We start from the raw sequence: 13,118 nt of genomic DNA, 5'->3' as shown, positions 1-13,118 counted from the left end.
CTTGTTTCTGCCTTGCCGTTTCTTGGACACCTCAGGCACATTCTTACTTCAGGCCTTCGCAGTTGCTGTTCCCAGTGGCTGGAACACTGTTCTTCCGTAAAACCACATGGCATATTTCCTCACTTCCTTCAAGTGTACTAAGTGAATCCTACCTGGATCTCTCTGTTTGAAATTACAATCCCAACCTCCACCATTCCCTTTTCCTTTTATTCCATGTTGTCTATTTTCATATATCAAAAGACAAAATCACAACAAGTTTAAAGATATTAGCTGACTTTTATTTGAGATTCTAGAATTGGGCAGTACCTCATTCTGTAAAATAGAATGAGTGTTCCAGTAAGCCGAGCAGAGGAGGTTGGCTTTATAGACAGAAAAGGGCTAAAGAAGAGAACAAAAAGCAGATTGTTTTAAAGTTACTTTCCTTGTAAAAGTTAAAGCAGAGGGGACTTCCTTATGTGCTGACTAAAACTGGCCTGCCTGGGGATTTGCCTGTTATCTCTCCCCTCATTTATTGGAAGGTCAGACAAACAACTTATTTTTGGTCTGACGGCGAAGAACTTCAGCAGGAGTGACTGCATTTTGGTTTGGTCTCTTGAGCCTAGGGCAGGAGCTCAGTCCAAACCAATGGCCTCCTGTAAATTTTATTTAACGCATGGGACTTCACAAATTATAGAGCATATAATAAAATTTTCTTAATGATTTGTTCCATTGGCTTTCCGACCTCTCCAAGCATGTGTGCTTCAGGAAAGCAGGGACATTGTGTTTTGTTCCTCGGTAGGCGCTAGTACATTGGTTTTGGGTGAATGTGGCAGCCAGTGTCCAACATGGCTCCCAGCGATTCTGTCCACCAGTCTTCATTCCCTTGTGTAGCCCCCTCCACCTCTGAATAGAGCTAGCCTATGTGATCAATAGAATATTGCCAAAGCCATGGTATATGACTTCTGAGAACAGTACATGTACGTTACTCTGGGAAGGTCGTCCTTCATATTCATAGGGTTTGCTGTCTTTGTGAAAGCAACTGGAATAAGCCATCTTGACTCCTTTTTCAGTGTAGCTTCAGGCCTAGCCCAGTATAAAGCAAGGAAATATTCCCTCAGTCTTTTTTGGAAGTCTATGGTGTTCACCTCACAGCAATTCTAAGCATCCATGGCTATGCGCTGGCCTCTGGCTTTCTGGCGATAATACTTTGTATAAACTCCCTGCCAATAGAACTTAACTTTAGCCATCAAATCCAGAGCAATTTTATGTCCTCAGAAGGATGTTGTCAGAGACTTACTCTTTAAAATCCATAGTGTTGGCCAGGCACGATGGTTCACACCCGTAATCCCAGTGTTTTGGGAGGCTAAGGTGGGAGGATCATTTGAAGCCAAGAGTTTGAGACCAGCCTGGGCAAAATAGCAAGACCTCCATCTCAACAAAAAATAAAAATGAAAAATCAGCTGGATGCGCTGGCACATACCTATAGCCCTAGCTATGAGAGGTTGAGGTGGGAGAATCACTTAAGCTCAGGAGTTCAAGGTTACAGTGAGCTATGATTGCACCACTGCACTCCAACCTGGGTGACAATGAGATCCTGCATCTAAAATAAATAAATAAAATGTTTTAAAACATAAAAATTCATAGTACATAAGGTCTTCGTTAATATTTACCAAGCATTTCCTTAGTCTTGGCTTTAATTTTCTATAATAGAAACATCCACAGACACACACACACACACACACACACACACACACACAAATGTCTAGGGGTGACTATTCTTCTGTCTAGTCTTTAGTGTCAAAAGTTAGACAAAATCCTGAAACCCCACTTGAAGAAATGCTTTCCAGCAGCACCTTTTCATATGAAACAAGCTTGCTTGAAACAAGCCCCACTGCAGGGCTCAAGTATATATCCCCCTTAGCGACTGGCATAGTATTCTCTCATGTTAACATTTTATATAAGGTATTTACTTTGTGCTTCGGAATAATCATTAGGAGGGCTCTAGGAATAAATGGAGCATGATGCTGAAAAGAAGGTGTGGAAACCCAGGCATCTAGCCATTGGAGCCACTCCATTGACAGAGAGATGGAGAGAGCCATAAGATGCCTGTTTTAATTTTCTATTGCTATGTAGCAAATCATCTCCAAACCTAGTGACTTAAAATAGCAATTATTTTATTACTCTCAATTCTGTGAGTCAGAAATTTGGGAAGGGCTCATGTGTGCCCCTTGTGGTATCAGCTGGGGTGGTTTGACTGGGACTGGAGGGTCCAAGGTGTCCTCACTCCACACAACTGGGACTTTGGTACTAGCTGTGGACCAGAATGTCTTGATCCTCCTCCACAAGACCCCCCTGTCTCCAGGTGCTGTCCCATCATTCAGGAGTCCAGCTCCAACTTCCAAGAGAGTAAACACAGAAACAGCAAGCGCTGTTTAAGGCTTAGGCCTGGAACAAAGTATCATTTCTGTCATATTCTGTTGGCCAAAGCAAGTCACAAGTCCAGCCAGATTCAAGGCGGGGGGAGCGAGAAGCCGCCTCTGGGTGGGAGGAACAATGTGTGCACACAGGCGTGGGAGGATTGTTGACCGTTATCTTTGCAGGGGATCTACGGTACCCAGCAAGTTTGCATTTAGTTCCCTTTAGGAATGACTCTACTTTCTTATCAGCGGCTTGTGCTGAGCTTGGGTAGCAACCCAGTGTTTTTATGGAGAGTGCTTTTCCACCTCTTCTCTGCATTGCCACTTTTTATTCAACCAGGGGCCTCAGGCGTCTGGTGGTAGTGACAATTTTAGCCCTTAAATGCCCTTTGTGAGCCTGGGTGTGGAGAACCAACTCATAAATATCTAAAATTGGAAAAACATTTTTAAGATTGGCATTAAAGAAAACAGAAAGAGAAGTGGGTAATTCAGTTTCTTTAACCTGGTAAAACACCTCTTTTTCAATAGAAGGTAAGAGACCTCTGTGTTCTAACTAGCTAAGGCATACAATCTTTTCTCTCTTTGCCTGCGTGTCTTTCTCTTGTTTTCCAAGGGTTAACACTAGACATTCAGCCGAGGGTTAATAGTGAACATGATCTCCTTTATTTTGTCACTCACATCCACACGCCCTCAAGATAGTACCTGCAAGTCTAGAAACACCCTCTCCCCACAACCCAGAGAATCCATCTATGTCTTCTTCCTGGGAACCATAGTGATGCGTTTCACACACAACTTGAGTTTGGTCAGATAGAACGCACTAGCGACCTGCTTACCCTGTCACAGTGGTCCAGAACCTCTGTCCTCCACCTCTCTCACAGACCTGGGAGGGAGGCAGTGTTTGGCACAGTTCTGGGAAATAAATATGCTACATTAGGAGGAGACAGAGAGGAAACAGCTACGAGATATGATATTATGTTTGGGGGCTCATGGAATTTTTTTTTCTATGTTGGTGATACATGCTGACTGTTTACTCAATTAAAATGAATGAATCCTTTAAATGAATACAGTCCAGAAATAATAATGATGATGATAGTAATAGCTAACTTTTACTTACAGCTTATTGTTTACAAGATATTGTGCTAAGCAGCTTTATATCCATCATTCAATTTTCACAGCAACCCTATAAGGTTAATATTTTTAGCTCTGTTTTTACAAATTATAAGCCTGAAGCGCAGACACTTTAAGAAGCGGCTGATTAGGAGAGGAACAGGGGTTGAACTTAGTACTACTCTCAGAACCCAAGCTTTCAAAATCTACTCTAGTTAATCTCTGTTCAATGCAGTAAACATTTATTGAATATCTACCATTGGCCAAAGATAAGTAGAATAGGTTTTTCAAAGCACCCCCATTTTATCAAGATAGAACTAACTGTCATACAGTGTGTTAAATGACCTCCAGTAAGATGAATAAAGTGTTATGGCATCACTGAGGAGAAATAATTTAATTCTAATGGCATTGGGCTCTGACAGATCAATAGAAGTTTTCTAGGCAGAGAAAGAGTAGAGATAGGAGGGACAGCCACTCAGAGGAGCAGCATTAATCAAGTTGTTTGTATTAAATTACATGGTTATGAAAGACTGTGGGTTGTTTGTTAGCAAGTAGTGGGTGATGATGCCAGAGAGCTGGATTCAGTCCATTTGCTAAGGGTCCTGAAAGCTATAGGAAAAGGTTTTGAACTGACTTCTGAAAACTGGGAGCTCTCAGAGGTTTCCAAGTAGAGGCTAAAATGATTATGTCAGCACTTTAGAAAGACATCCCTGGAAGCTGAACCAAATAGTACTTTGCTTGCTGACATCAAAATCACACATTAAATAAATAGCAACACAATAGAGTTAACCATACTGTTCTAAACCTGCAGCTCAGATAGTGTCACCTTTGACCTACAGGCTTTGCTTGGAGGGTAGAGAGAGATTCTTAATTTGTTTCTTTTGCCAGACTTCCTAAGGGGAAATACTAGCTCATAGCATCATTTCCTATTAATGATCCATATGCTGGACTCTCTTTGAATTATATGAGAACTAAAGAGTAGATTTGATGGTATAGCTCTTTTTACCTACAGTCAAGTTTCAGAGTTGAAAGCTCAGATGGCAAAGATTTTGGCTCCTCCCACGCTATGTTAAGGTAGCAGTCAGTTATGCAAAATTACCATTTCCGTATGAACAGAATCTTTTCCCCAAACTCATACCTTATCACACTGAGTCTTAAAACTAAAGTAGGCAAAAACTTAAGGTTATGGTAAAAGCAACCAATATTTTTATGCTTCTAGCTAAGATTTTCAAACAAACAAAATATTGAATGCTGTCATGGTCCAAGATCTCAAAGCCCAGAAATTATATTTCTTACAAGGTTTTCCCTTTACCTAGTGTTTTAAAGGCTTACTTGCTAATGACGATGACAATTTTAGATGTTTAAGAAGGCGAACCTTATCAAGAAAACAAACTGCTTGCCTTTCATAGTTTTGGTTCAACATGAAATTTCAGGCTACTTTGTGTGTGTGTGTGTGTGTGTGTGTCCCCTTGCTGTTAAATTCCAACACATAATAGTAGGATTGCACTTGTTCTGTAACAGTCCATGCTGTTTCTTGTGGCTGTGGCACTCGAAAGGGTTTCTGTACATGGAGCAGGATGTATGTGTGTGCATGTGTTATGTGCTACAGGCTTTTGTCAGCATTGCCTCTTTTGATGCCTATTAATGTTTGACAAAGTAAGTTATAATAATTCCTTTCCCAGTCCATCAGTTAGCTTTGGAAGAGGTGAGAGTGTTGATACTTGAGCTGTTAATTCTCAGAAATCCCCAAAGATCAGTGCCCCTTTTTAATGTGTTAACTTTTAACCTCAGATGTCAAGGAGAGGAGCTAGTAATCATGGATGACCCTGCTTGACAACTGGACTAAGGACTAAATCCTAAGCAACCTCGCATTCCCGGTCAAATGCTATTGGCTTATAATGTAGTTAGCTCAATTTGAGTTGATTTGGGCCACCAATGTGCCTCGATCTGCTTTTACCAAAATATTGGTAACGTTGAAATCCATTGCACTAGTTCTGGACTTGGTGCACAAAATGTGCATCCATTAATAAAATATAGTTGGTTTGGCAACTGACAGGTATTTAGAAGTCGCGTTTTATTTCTTTGCTATTTCAAACAGTTGTTGATATGCGAAATTAATAAAAAGGTATCCCTGGATGCCTCACTGCGTTGAGATAGTCGTTGGTACTCTTGCCTACTCAGGAAGCTACTCTTGTCCCGTGGTCACAGCTTTTGTAGTTTGTTCATCGATTTTTATTTTTAAATTTTTTGTTGACTTTCCTTCCAATGGTTCTTGCTTGTACTCTTTTTGTTCCTCTCCTTGTTAGGGTTCAGAAACAAGCTAGATTTATTTGTGTGTTAGGTTAGAATGCTTCTGCCACCAGGCTATTTTCTTTTTTTAGTGGTAAGTGCTGTGTAAGGTACTCTTCGTTAATGTGATAAGGTAGGTTGTGCATTTGAACACATGTATTTCCCCCAATAAATCCCAGATAAACCAGTAATTGTTTGAATTGTGAAGCTCCTTTAGTATTACTCAAATAAAGGTGGAGATTGTTGTTGTGTTTTCATCTATCCATCTTTGTCAGCAAAGAGAACAGGAAATAGAATCTTTCTGGAGATATGGAAAATCACAGCTCTCCATGGATTACCCAGGCTGTCTATATATACCCTCAGTTACTAAATGTAATTGGTTCCTTTTGAGAGATTTTTAATACAGCTCCCCAAACTACTTTCTAAATTGTTGATCCCTCTGCCAAAATGCTGATATCAACAGGGCATAGGACTTCCAACTGTCCTTAAAAAACCTCTGCAGCTACAGCCTCTGAATTTGGCTTCTTAACAGTTACAATAAATAAGCCCTGCTAAGACTTGCCTGGCTTCCACTGTGAAGGTGCTGGGTTTATGGGTTCTCCTGAACCATGCAATCCTCTGCTGCATTGTCTGTCATGAGAAGGAGCGAGCTGTGCTCAACAGTGGTAGGTCTACATTCCTAATGCGTCAAACAAACCAATCCCACATTACTATGGGCCCTGGTGCATTTGTGTCTCTAGAACATGCTCAGTCTCATTTCTCATATAAACCTTTCTGTTTTGTGTTGTAATCCCCAGGCCTCTGCTGTTGATTTATTGTCTCAGAGCTACTTTGCAGTTATAGACTAGGAGCTCTTCATCATGACCTACTTTCCCTCCCATAAAAATCACAGCACATAATAAAGAGTACACTACACACATTACAGGGAGACTCCTAATCCTTTTAAATTGCAGGCGCATGTGACAGATGGGATTGAAGAAGGTCTAAAAATGTGTATGTGACATGGATAAGAACAAATTCCACAAGTGTCAATGCTCTGCAATATCAAGATGGGCCAGAGGGGGATCAGTGAAATTTAAATTTTGTAGACAGTGCAAGGGAATAAGAACAGGAAATTCTGCCATTGCTGTAAGCAGTTAAGATCAATGTTTTGCAAAGAACAGTAATTAAATTTACACTTATAAATTAAATCCTCATGTCCTGACTGCAAATAATCCATTGTTGAATCTCCAGTTATTTCCCTTCTTGTATGTCTCCTTTTTTATTGACTACAGTAATATCTTCTGAATACTGAATGTCAAACTGTATTAGGCGCTTCAGTCCTCACCACAGTCCTAGGACTTTTTACAGATAAGGTCTCTGAAGGTCAGAGAGTTTTATAATTTGCCCAAGGTCACAGAGCTAGTAAGTGACTAAAATCAGATTTGCCAGACTCCAAAACTTACATCTTCCCATTTTGTCTTCTGTCTCTCAAATTAATGGTAGCTATAAAGACCACAAGTGCTTAAGACCCAGACAGTCAAGCCATCTAGGTCCCAGTCCAGCTGGACTCCTTCTCTGTGTGACCTTGGACAAATCAGTGAATCTCAGGGAGTCTCAGTTTTCTCATCTCAAGAGGGCAAGAATAATAGTACCTCCCTTACAGGGTTATTATGAGTAAAATAATCCATGTAAATGACTTAGCATGATAAGTGCTCAAATTCTGTGTTCTTATTGTCATTTATACCGTCACCATCTCATGCCTACTCTTTGCTACATACTGCACTGAGCATTTTATGTGTATTATCTTTTCAGTAGCTCTGTAAGGCAGATATTAGATCCCCACTTGCACAAGGGAAACAGACACAGAAGGGTTAATTATCTTGACTGAGATTATGTAGCTAGTAGGTAGCAAAGTCAGGATTTGAACTCTAGTCCATCTAGCTCCAAAGCCTGTTTCATTTGTACCCGTATGATGATCTTAAGATCCTTTCCTGTATTTGATGTGATGATAGGCAGTGATGTCAGCGTCAGTGATGGTGAGGTCCATGTAGCTGTAGGTGCTGCCGCCTACTGAATGAGAAGCAGAACCAGGATCAGCCCAGGTCTGTCTGACTGCGGAGGCCAAACCACCCCTGAGCACTGTTACTCGCAGCTTAAGGCGAAGCAGTAACTTGGTATTTATGGATCTGCTAATTCCACTTACAGGAAGCTTGAAATTGGGGATACTTGGAAGAGTTACCCAGAGTTCTATTTTTGCTTTACAATTTTATTCCTCAGTTGCTTCCAGAAGGCTTACAGTCTTCCTTACTTTTATCTCTAAGACATTCCTGACTAAGTCGGAATTAGTTTGTGAGTTTGGACAGTATTAACAGGGCACTTGGGGCAGAAAATAAATCTCCCCCTTTTGTGTTAATTTGGAAAGTCTCTATGAAATGAGTAGATTGTTCCAGCCACATGGTAGAGCTCCATAAATCCATGGCTCATAGGTTATATGAGCTCCTGCTTCCGTCATTCAGCAGGCTCATTTGCACAGTGATTCTTCTCCGCAGACTGAAGAAAACTTCATTTGATTCTCTTGAAATCATCCCTTCCAAAATGAAATAGGATTGGAATAACCAACAAAGTTGTGAATAATTCAGATTCTCATTAGAATCCCAACTCGAGCTTTCAGCATAGAGGCAAACCCGTGGCCAGACAGTCAACAGGCTTTTTAAACAATTTGCATGTGTTCAAGTGTCAGAGTTAAATAAACAACAGTCACTTGGGGAATGATTTTCCAGAGTCATTAATGAAAGTTTGTGTCGTCTGCTCTGACTTGATCTAATTTGCAAAGGCACCCTGTACCTTGGAAGAACGTGTAATAGTAATTATGATAATCACATGTCTGGCACTGGACATTTTGCTGTGTGCTTCCTTGCACATTATCTCATTTGATCCTGAGAATAGCCCTATCAGCGGTCTTCAGGAGTCTGGGCCTGGCTCACAATGAGACCCAGGGAACTGGCCCCTGGGACTATGGCTCTTGCCCATGGCAAAAATCTCCTTGCAGAGCTGATTCTCTTATGCTTGAATAACTTAATTATTTTAGAGGAAACAGCTGATGAGCAGAGTGGAATTCTCCCTCATTTGTTCTCGTGTCTCTTCCTGCTCTGCTGTATATAAATATTATCTTGGAAGCAATTTTTCACACATCTGTCTAAAGCCATGGTCCTTCCTCACAAGTTACTCTTCTTTGTTTCTCCAGCATTTACTACAGTTCTCAGGAAATAGTAAAAGCTCGCATTTTTGTTGACAGTTGAAATCGAAGTCCATGTTAATTTTGCTCCCATTGTAATTGGGTGAGGATCTCATTTTCAATAACTCATTAGAAAAAAAGAGACAAAATTGGGAGGCCAGAGGCAAAGCAGGATGTGAGGGAAAATAATGAGAACCAGGCCTATCACTAACTCGGAATTCATTTTCAAATGCCCTTAGCTAGGGATTGCTGAAGGTGCTGTAACCGAGGCCAGAGGCAGAAAGGTGCTAGAAGACATTGTTAGGTTGAAACTCATCCTTGTATGTTTGGGACAACAGCTTTTGTAGTGAAGATTGCCTGGAGATTAGCCAAATGAATGGCTGCTGCAGCCCTGGGACTTCACTCCCGGTCACTCTCCTACTTAGTTGTGTGGCAGGGCAGGCAATCTCTCATTGTGAGATAACCATCCAACTTGCTATGCTGTTGGCCTCCAGCTTAGAGATGCATCATGGGATGCATCTGCCTAGCACAGTGCCTGGCAGGTGCAAAACTCATACTTAGTAGCCATTTTTAAATGTCAATGATAATGGTACACAGTGAGGTTGTCACCTGAGGATGACCAAATAAAGAGTAGGAGAAAGCTTCTTAGAGGTTGCAGTCCTTGAGCTTTTCTTTCTGTTGTTGAGGCTCAGTAGGAGACTGGAGATGTTTGTAGCACTGGTAAACTTGTTTTTGGGTTTCCAGCTGGTCGGGAAGTTAGGAGTTTTTTCTTGCTTTTACTTTGTTTCCTTCTCTTCTTATTCCCTTGCCCCAGTTGAACTCAGCTACGTGTAGTGATTCAGTTTATCTTGTTGAAAATTTTCAGTCCTCTAGGGAAAATATGATACTGCTGTTTTCAGACAGCTGTGTTTAGGAGTGAGACTGATTTAACCAGCTGGCTGGCATCATTGGAGCCCGAGGACCCGCCAACCCATGGAGAGCAGCTGTTTGGGCTGAAATTCTTATAATTCTTATGATTTTGTTTCCTACATATCAGCTTTTGAGTTGTGTTTTTAAATGCACACAGAAAAGGAGAGAGAACCATGAGAAAGACTGATGTGTCTAGGGCCACTCATGGGTGAAAAGTGGCCCTAGACACATCAGAGACTGTTAGGAAGGAGAAAACTCAGGAGGGAGGAGACCAACTTCAAAGAGTAAGAGATGGTAATGAATGGATCCATAAATTTTGATTTTTCAATATATAGTGGGGATGTTATGCAGCCATTAAGGATCATGTCTGAAGATTTTTTTAATGAGGAAATACTGTATAATGTTAGATGAAATGTATGTGATACAAACAGAATAAAGAATATAATTTCAATGATGAAAAGTGTGTGTTAACATCAACTGGGATAATTCATATAAAGCATTTAACTTAGTGCCTGGTGTGACAAGGACTCAGTAAACCATAGCTACAGGAAGGCAGACTCTCTAACCACAGAACATGTTTGCCTCCTTCACTGTTATACCCAGAGTGCCTACTGTAAAGGAGATACTTAAAAGGTGTGTGTTGATTGAATGAATGAGCATCAGTATTATTGTATGCATTTAAAAAGGAATCTGGGGGAAAAAACTGTTATTTTCTGAAATTGTATCTACAATTGTGGCTACTGAACCTCCCTGAGACTTAGTTCTTCATTATAAAATGCTGAGGACATTACCTGTTGCTCAGGATTGCTGAGAACTGAGTGGGCTACATGAAAAGAACACAGTATGATGACTGGTACCTAAGGGAGTCTGCAGTAAGTGGCGGCTACTATAATCATGGTAAGCACCATGTAAGTATTAGCTATTATAATTATTAAAGTCTGCCATACTTTTATCTGTAGAAATAAAGATGAGAGTTATCATGATTTCTGTCTATCATTTTTTAGCATAAACTTTTAGAAGAATAAAATTCCCTCTTCCAAAAAAAAGCTTATAACTAAATAAGACCTAAATGCTTACAGTGGTTATCTCTAAGTGGTAGAATCGGGATAATTTTTTGTTTTCTTCTGGAGACTTTTCTGCATTTTTCAAATTGTCCATAGTACGTGTGTGTGTGTGTTTGTATGTATGCGTGTGATACTTTTATCAAGATAAACGAGGAAAAGCTCAGCATCACAGATAACGTGGAACTGCTGAACTAGAAAAGGATGCTGTAGCTGAGGACAGCTGATGAGGATTGGGAAATGGTGCCCTGCCCTGGGGCCCTTCATGAAATGTTATTTAAATCCATGTTTCACAGTTTAAGAAAGTTACGAAGTAATTGTTAAGAACTTAGAACCAATGAAGAAAGATAGAGGAATTTTTGATTCATTGGTTCTGGACAAAGGTAGTCAAAAACTTCAAGTGCTGTTAACAGACAGTGGCTTCTACTGAGCACAGCTGCTTTCTGTTTCCCTGGAGAGAACAATGAAAAGCCGCTCAGTGGAAATTGTGGCAGAAGAGGTTAGAAATGGAAGTGGGTGGTTATCAAACTCTGGGATAAGCTTCCAAACGAAAATGTTTAATGCCATTTCCTAGAAGTGTTTAAAATGAAGTCTTGAGCAACTGCCAGTGGTCTTCTCAGATGTTTTCTTGCTGATTCCAAGACACTGCCAAGCTTTCCGTTGTACTGCTTCAGGCCTGTTTTCTTCCCAGTTCACAGATGTGAGTAACCTTGTTGTGAAACTTTGTTTGCAGATATTTAACACCGTGCCCGATATGCCTCTCACCAATGCCCAGCTGCACCTGTCTCGGAAGAAGAGCAGTGACTCCAAGCCCCCGTCCTGCAGCGAGAGGCCCCTGACGCTCTTCCACACCGTTCAGTCAACAGAGAAACGTGAGTCTCTGCTGCGTGGGGCCAGCGTGGCATTCAGGGACATCCCATGCTACCTGCCGCGGCTCAGGGTGGACACTTCCAGCTCTTCTCTGTGTACTGCTGGCTTTTTGTGTCCTTGAAGACTGTATCATTGTGCCCTCCCAGGTGCCTTTGCTGAGTAACCCTGATAGGACGGGAGAATGAAAGGGAAGGGCTGCCACTGAGGATTCTCTTTCCAGATCTCCTGTGAACAAACAGCTGAGTCTCTTTTCCTCCTGCTCCGACACAATAAGAGCTGAGCTCAGGCACTGCTTCTTCAGCTCCCCTTTTGTTAGCAATTCCCGTAGAGCCAGTGTGCTTTCCTTTTCTCAGTTGTAATGAAATACCCATTAGTGTGAGTCACATGCCCTACTAGAATGTGACTCTGTGAGGGTGGCACCTTGTTCAGCTTGATGTTTTACTCCACCTCTCATGGTGCCTGGCATGGAGTCGACACCTAAAAATATTTGAAATTCATTAGTGAATTAATTAGGGAACAATACCCCACTTGTTCCAAATACCAGCGTGTTATCGCCACAATTATATCACATCTGTTTTTCATCTCAGGATTTCTGAGTTCTTTGCAATGATCAGGTACTGACCCCTAAAATATACAGTATTGTTTCAGCCTTTGCTCTGAGAGCGCCTCCGTTTGCTCATCCCTTGAAGAGGAGAGGCTTCATATCTGGATTGTTATCTTTCTTCTTGTCACAAAAAAAGGTGGTTATTTAATCCCCTTGTATTTCTAAAGTAATGGCCTTCCTTACCATAACTCCTAAAAGCAAACCTTCCCCATCCCAAAACTCTTACTGCACTTAAAGATGTCATTGAATCTCATCATGTGGCTGTACCTTGCTATATTTAGTATCATTCGGGTTGTTTCAAATATTTTGCTTTTATAAGTAAAGCTACTATTAACATCCTTGTAACGAAATCTGCTCTTATTTCATGAACATTTCTTTAGATAAATTCTTAGAAGAATTTCTAGGTCAGCAGATATACAAGGTTTCAGGACTTTGACCCTGTCCTGGGATTGGCTTTCCTTCTCACAGTGGCCTGTGTTCCTTTTAAATATATCTGGCTGGGGTCACTCTCAGTGTGGTCTGCACGTGGCCTGGGCCCCTGCGAGTGTACCAGGGAACACTTGGAACAGAACTGGCCTCACTCACACCTGCTGAATGAATGAGGCATCAGGCTATGGGGTAATGTGCTTCTCAGGTTTCCAGGACAGCCACGGTCACCTAATGTT

At 41.2% G+C, this 13,118-nt stretch overlaps 1 protein-coding gene across 8 annotated transcripts in view; it reads left to right on the top strand.

Moving 5' to 3' along the window:
• The window catches only part of ARHGAP26 (Rho GTPase activating protein 26), a 466,949-nt gene that overhangs the window by 354,422 nt on the left and 99,409 nt on the right, over positions 1 to 13,118 (top strand). For all 8 annotated transcript variants that reach the window (XM_050794915.1, XM_050794913.1, XM_050794910.1 and 5 more), the window contains exon 19: positions 11,713 to 11,851. In XM_050794915.1, coding sequence (XP_050650872.1) covers positions 11,713 to 11,851 — 139 coding nt within the window. The remainder of the gene's footprint in view (positions 1 to 11,712; positions 11,852 to 13,118) is intronic.

Source organism: Macaca thibetana, chromosome 6 (assembly GCF_024542745.1).
Source record: "Macaca thibetana thibetana isolate TM-01 chromosome 6, ASM2454274v1, whole genome shotgun sequence".
In the NCBI taxonomy this organism is placed as follows: domain Eukaryota; kingdom Metazoa; phylum Chordata; class Mammalia; order Primates; family Cercopithecidae; genus Macaca; species Macaca thibetana.
The sequence above is the reverse complement of the archived record's forward strand: the minus strand, read 5'-3'. Positions and strand labels throughout refer to the sequence as shown.